Here is a 6808-nt window from a genome sequence, read left to right as displayed (position 1 = left end):
AAAACAGAGTGGTATGTATCAAAATAAGGACAGACATATCAATCAATACAACTGAGAGTCTAGAAACAAGTCCAAATAAATATAATGGATTGATTTTCAAAAAGGATGCCCAGACAATTCCATTGGGGGAAAGAACACTCCAAACACTGTTATTCAGAAAACTGGATAGCCATGTACAAAAGAATTAAACTAGACCCTTTCCTTATACTACATTTAAAAAAATATACCCCAAAATGAATCAAAAAACTAAATTTAGGAGCTAAAATCATAAAGCTCAAAGATAACACAGGGGCAAATTTTCATGACCTTGGATTTGGCAATGGTTTCTTAAATACAGCATCCAAAGTACAAGTAATAATAGGAAAAAACAGTAGATAAACTTGGTTTCAACAAAACTAACAACTTGCATGTAACAAAGACCACTATGAAGAGAACCTACAGAAGGTGAGATGATATGTGTAAATCAACATTTTTATAGTGAAGTTATTATAATTAACACTGGTATGGTGACAAGGAATAGATTGTTATAGCTTAAATATGAAGTCTCCCCCGAAGATTCATGTATTAAGAACTTTATTCTCAATGTAACGATGTTCAGAGGTGGGGCCTACAGAGGTGATTAGATCATGAGGGTGCTAACTTCATCAACAGATTAACCCACAGATGAACTCATAGCTAAAGGGCTATTGGGAGGTGGGGCCAGTTAGAGGAAGTAGGTCACTGGGGGTATATCTCCTCCCTGGTTCCTTCCTCTTCTCTCTGCTTCCTGGCCACCATGAGGTGGGCAGCTTTTTGCCATACCCTCTACAATGATGTTTCTGCCTCAAAATAGGACTGAATCCAATGGTGCTGGGTGATCACAGACTGAAACTTCCGCAACTGTAAGCCAAAATAAACCTTCCTCTTTTAAACTGTTTATCTTAGGTATTTGTCACAGTGACAGAAAGCCAACTAATACAGAGATTAACTAACAACAGAGAAAAGAAAGTCTAGAACAGAGGCACGTACATACAGAAGCAGACAGGAAAGGAAGGATCAATGAAAATGAAGCTGAAAAAATTACAGTAATCTCCAAGAAATACTGAACTTGGATTCCCATATGCAAAGATCAACTCAAGATGAGTTATGGACTCAAAGTGAAAGCAAAACTATAAAACATCAAAAAATAAAAAGGCAGAATCTAGTACGTGTGAGCCCCTTGTTTCCCAGCACAAACACCATGACCACACCCTGCCCCCTGCAAAGAAAAAGAAAAAAGGAGGAAAAAACTTATTTTGATCATAGAATAGGGAAATAGTTCAAGATACAAAAAGCTATCTGTAGAGACTTGTTAATACATAAACCTTAAAAGTTAGAACTCTTAAAAAAGACTAGTAAACGTTGACTTCTAACAAGACTGTTGACTATTAAAATCAGAAAAATTGTTCCTCAAAAAAATCTAATTTTGTACATATGTGACTTTTTTCTTTTTTAGTGTGCCATTTTGATTTCCTTTTCTGTGTATTTTTAGTGGTTACCATGGGAATTACAGTTAACATCTTACATCTATAACAATCTAATTTGAACTGATATCAACTTGGCTTCATAAACACCAGCACAAGCTATTAATGCCCAAAGGGCAGAAATACAAATTAGTATAATTTCTGAGGAAGGCAAACTGGCAATATCCATTAAAATTCTAAGAACATACACTATTTAACCCCTTCTAAAAATATATTCTACAAATAAAATATACTAGCTCAATAACAATGTTGAAGACAACTTCAGTAAAAGCTTTATTTTTAATAGCAAAAAAAGTTAGAAACAATCCAGATTATTTCACATCACTACCTGCCTGGTGTTTTTTTTTGGAGATGGTCTTGCTGTGTTGCCCCAAGTGGTCTCAGATGATCTTCCCACCTCAGCGTCCAGAGGAATGTGCACTACACCCAACCTTAGTGTCATTTCTTTCCATCTTTACTTATTATCTTACTTGAAGTTTGCATTTCTTTAATTAATAATAAAGTTCTCCCATTTATTGGCCATTTGAATTTCTTCCCAAGATTTTTTTCTTTCATAGCCTCAGCTTATCTCTTCTAGTGGAGTACGTATTACTCTTTCCCCTACACATTTGTGTGAGCTCTTAATACATATTATGGTTTGTGTCTAGATGTCTCCCCAAAGCCTCATGCATTCATGGAGAAGGCTGGGCTTTTCAGAGGTGGCTGTATCTACAGTGTGTGGTGCTGGGATCAACGCTGTGTGATTAGTAAATCAGTCCACCATTGGTTTGGCATAGTTCTGGCTAGGATTAAGAGTGTGAGTGCTATACCGGCCTTAGGGCAGCTAGCCTGCATACAATATAAGGGACAGAATGAGGCTTGTCCCTCCTCTCTTGTTGCTTTGCTACAGTCTGCCCGCCATGATCTGCTTCTTCCCTGCCAAGCAACCCTGCCTCAGAGCCAGCTTATTACGGACTGAAACCTCTACATACTGTGAGCTGAATAAACCTTTCCTCCCCTAACACTGGGGCATCAGGTATTTTGTCTCAGCTAGGAGAGAAAAATAACTAAGATAATACGTAAAAATTTTTCACTGGAGGTTACAAATACTTTTTGCTACTATGTAAATTGGCATATGGAACATTTTTACATGCAGAATATTTTATTTCATGAATCAGATTTGGCAATATTTTCCCTTATGGCTTCTAGGCTTAGTGTCATGCTTGGAAAGGCCCCGTATATCCCAAGATGATAAAAATACTTTGCATATTCTAAGCAGAGAAACTTAAAAGTGATTTCTCCCTATTAAGGGCCATTTTAGAATAGAAGGCTTCAGTAAAACAGAAAGAAGGATGGATATAGATAAAGTCAGGATGGCTACCCAGCTCTATAATTTCTCTCATGGCATTTCTGCCTATGCCCCCATCTATTTCAACAGATTTTAAAGAGAAGCTACTAGTCTCTTATCTGTCTCACTTTTTCCCTAAAGGATGGCTCTGAGGCCAACCAGAATGTCTTCCCCAGGTTTTCCTGCTGATCCAAGGACAGAGAAACACCTTTTCTCCTTGGTTGCAAAACTACAAGGAGATGGACCTGGACCTGCCCACAGCCATGCTCATGACAGAAGAGAGAAGCCACTGGGGGTCAAGCTGACACGCAAAGGGAGGGGAAAACAAGCAATGGATATGGAGTGCTAGTGGGGATCAAGGCTTAGCTGTCTCCCAGGTCAGCTTCACCTTACTCTTCCTATGGTCTGGGTCTCTTTCCTACTGATGCTGATCTGAGTTGGGATTCTACCACTTAAATTAATTCAGAAAGGTTTAAACGACAGGCCTATAAAAGCTCCAAGCAGCCTTTCAAGGCTGTTCTTAAGTACCAGGAAAGCAAATTATCAAATAAGCAATAACAAAGCAGTTCAGTTTAGAGATAAGCCTCCTTTAAGTTGTGCCAAGAATACAGTGGGTTCCTCTCAAACTTTACTATCCCAGTTGAAGTTAGGTTAATGTTACTTACAAACACTAAAGCTAAATACTATATGCCATTGTTTGTAAATGTTGTAAAACCTATAAACATAAATATACCTGATTTCACAAATACTTTATATAAGAGGTACCAGCAGAATCCCACTTCATCTTACTTTTTCTTTTAGTTATGTATGCTCCTTGGGTTTACACTGCCCTAAACACACTCCACACTGTGTACACGGTACCACAAAAAGCAGGGCATGTGCCTATAGACTTAAAAACAGCTTTCTTTTAGCAGTCTTGGAAAAACTCCCTTTTTGACTCATTATTAGTCATATTCTTTTTTTTTTTTTTTTGAGGCAGGGTCTTACTATATAGCTGAGGCTGGCCTGCCCTTGAACTTACTACGTAGACTCATTGGCCTTGAACTCATGGCAATCCTGCCTCAGTCTCCCATGTGCTGGGATTACAGGCATGCGCCACCATACCCAGCAGTCATATTCTATTTTATAACAAGGGATTGATTAACATCTAATCAAACCTCTACCTTAAGGAGCCAATCTTATTAACATATCCAATACACACCACTTCCCCACTTGCAGCCCATTCCAGAGGAGAAAGCAACGTCTGCTCAGAAAGACAACCCAAGTCCAGAGCTGGCAGAGAGGATAGGAGCTCTGTCCAAGGGTTCAGGTTCAATGCATCAGACAGGCCAGTTTCATTCTTATGCCAGACCCTGGGGCCAGCAAGGGCAAGGCAGCTTCTGCAAGAATGATGGGTCTGACTAGAACACAGCTTCACTGGGAGCAGCAGGCAGAGAAACAGACAAGCAGAGAAGATGGGCAGCCACTATTTTATGAATGCGGTAAGTTCTTTTCCCATTCGCATTGCTCAGAAATAATTCATGAAAAGCTGACGTTAGGATGCCAGGTCTTACCCACAGAAGGCTGGAACTGTGATGGAGCTGGGAGCGAGATATTTGGTACTGAGAGTGTGAAGACCTCTGCTGGGGACTGGACAGATGGGGTGTCTTCTGCTGGTGGTGTGAAATCTATCTCATCATCAAAATTATCTTCAAATTCCTAAAACCAAAGGGAGCACATATTAAAAATCATCGGCTAACATTTAAGGTAGCACAATGCATTCATTTGGAGCACAATACTGTAACTTCCTCTGCAACTCATACTTACTTCGAATAGAAAAGCACATGTAACTGTGCTCTCCAATTCCAAACAGCAGAGTAAAAAGGATTTGAAAAACAACTGTATGTACATGATGTAACTTTTAAAACTGACAGGTTGAATTTAAAGGCAAAATTTTCTACAATAATCATTTTCTACAATGATCAACTTAAAATGGAAATATTCTTCCACATTCAAAAGTTTGTCTTTAAATTATAAGAGCTTATACAATTGGTTTAACACTATTTGTTTTCACAAGTCTCTTTGTATGCGATGTCAAAATAAAGTAATTTTATTTTAAAATTTTATATGGAATTTTTAATTGCAACGTGATTTCTATCAAAATGAAGTTACAAGACTCAGAAAAAATATTTTTAAGTGAGTCCTATTTCTCTGGAAAGAGTAACAGTGGAAAAACTGCAACAATGGATTAGGCATGGTGGTACACACATGTAATCTCAGCACTTGGGAGGCTGAAGCAAGAGAATTTCAAGTTCAAGGTCAGCCTGAACTACACAGTGAGACCGTATCTCAAAAAACAAAGCAAAACAAAAGAACTACAACACCAGGTAGAAAAATGATCAGGAGCTAAACTGAAAAGACCAGTGTAAACTGTGTGGTATGTAGGGCTGGGGGTGGATGTAGATCAATGGTAGAATACTTGCCTAGCATTTGTGAGGTCTTGGGTTCCATGTCTAGTAGCTCCCCTTCCCCTAAACAAAAACAAAACTCCACAGAACAGTGTGGCATCTAAGTATAAAAAACATCCAATTTTCTAAAGATGATAACTCTAAAAATGAGGATGCACAAAAAACTCTAGGATACAGAAATCTCTCTTGACCTTTCCTATCTTTGGCAAATGTGCTCTTCTCAGGCCCAATACAGCGTCTATGTTAAAGGTCGAGAACAGGGCTGCAGGCAGGACTCGCCAGCACAGGCCACAGTCTTGAGTCAGGCTTTTTGGGCCAGGGAGCTTTCTTCACAGCACCAGCCCCTGGGCAGTCACATCACTGCAGACCCTGCTCTGGGCCCTTAATGTCCAGGGCACAAGTGTAGGTGGAGAATCTGTTTCCCTTAACAGCTTTGCTGAAGGACTTTGCACAGAACTCTGGACATTTTGGGACAAAGATAAAGATAAATGTTGCTGACACTGAAGTTGGTCTCTTCTCATGTTTCCTGATACCTCATACTTGCCTTCAATTGTCCTCACAATTTTGAATGTTGTTATTGAGTGAGGGAGGTGACTGTGACTTAGTGTCAAGGCTGGGAACCTGTATTGTTATCCCGGGTGCCTGGGTGATTTTGATGCCAGGCCTCCTCCACTCTAAAGTTCATGTGACCCAGTAAGGGTATTTGTTGCCATCTGTGACTCATTGGATTCCTTTGGATTTAGAGCTTTGCAGTTTTACCAGAGCTACCACCAGACTGCACATAAACATAGCACACAAAACAGGAAGAAGGCTCTAAATACCAGGTCTACATGCCCAACCAAAAGATTTCAGCAAGGAGAAAATTTTGTTTTCTAAATGGAGCCAGGGACCCTCAGGATGCCTGGGCTTGCCCTAAGTACAAATTAAGGCCATTTTCCCTACATGCAGGTACTCATGTTTCCCCCCAGGTACTGTTTTTAACAAGCATATATTAAGCGTTAATACAGGCCAGCTGGCATGCAGCAAGATCAAGGGTAGGAGCTCCCAGCAGTTTACTGGTAGAATCCATCCACTAACAGGTAACAAAGCCGGTCCCTCAGTTATCCTCTTTCACCAGGATTTTACAGTTGGCAGCGTTCTTCTCTTTGGGAAACTCAAAGTTTCAAGATAAACTTGAGGTTTCAGTACTCTTCCTCATATACAAAACATGGGGGAACCCCTCACCTTAGTGATCTAATGACCACAAATTCACCAGCCTAGGAAAGTTAGGAAAAACACAAAACCAGTCTGTTCTTCCCTTTTTTATAGCAAGTGAAATTGATCATCATGCTGTATTCCTCTCAACAAAAGCTTACAACTCACCACAGAAGGTGTCTATTGTCAGAGATGCTCTAAGGCTGGGCTGACAAACTACAGCCAGTGAGCCAAATCCAAACCACCCATTTGTAAACCAAATTTTACTGGCACAAAGCTATGATCTTGTGTTAACGAAGTACAGTATCTGTGTCTGATGCAGTACAATAGCAGAGCTA

The 6808-nt window shown here is 39.8% G+C and overlaps 1 protein-coding gene across 2 annotated transcripts in view; it reads right to left on the bottom strand.

Annotated features, from left to right (window-relative positions):
- The window catches only part of Lmtk2 (lemur tyrosine kinase 2), an 89923-nt gene that overhangs the window by 57631 nt on the left and 25484 nt on the right, over positions 1 to 6808 (bottom strand). For both annotated transcript variants that reach the window (XM_005397908.2, XM_005397909.2), the window contains exon 3: positions 4383 to 4527. In XM_005397908.2, the coding sequence (XP_005397965.1) occupies positions 4383 to 4527 (145 nt within the window). The remainder of the gene's footprint in view (positions 1 to 4382; positions 4528 to 6808) is intronic.

Source organism: Chinchilla lanigera, unplaced genomic scaffold (assembly GCF_000276665.1).
Source record: "Chinchilla lanigera isolate Chin_1 unplaced genomic scaffold, ChiLan1.0 scaffold00059, whole genome shotgun sequence".
Taxonomy (NCBI): domain Eukaryota; kingdom Metazoa; phylum Chordata; class Mammalia; order Rodentia; family Chinchillidae; genus Chinchilla; species Chinchilla lanigera.
The sequence above is the reverse complement of the archived record's forward strand: the minus strand, read 5'-3'. Positions and strand labels throughout refer to the sequence as shown.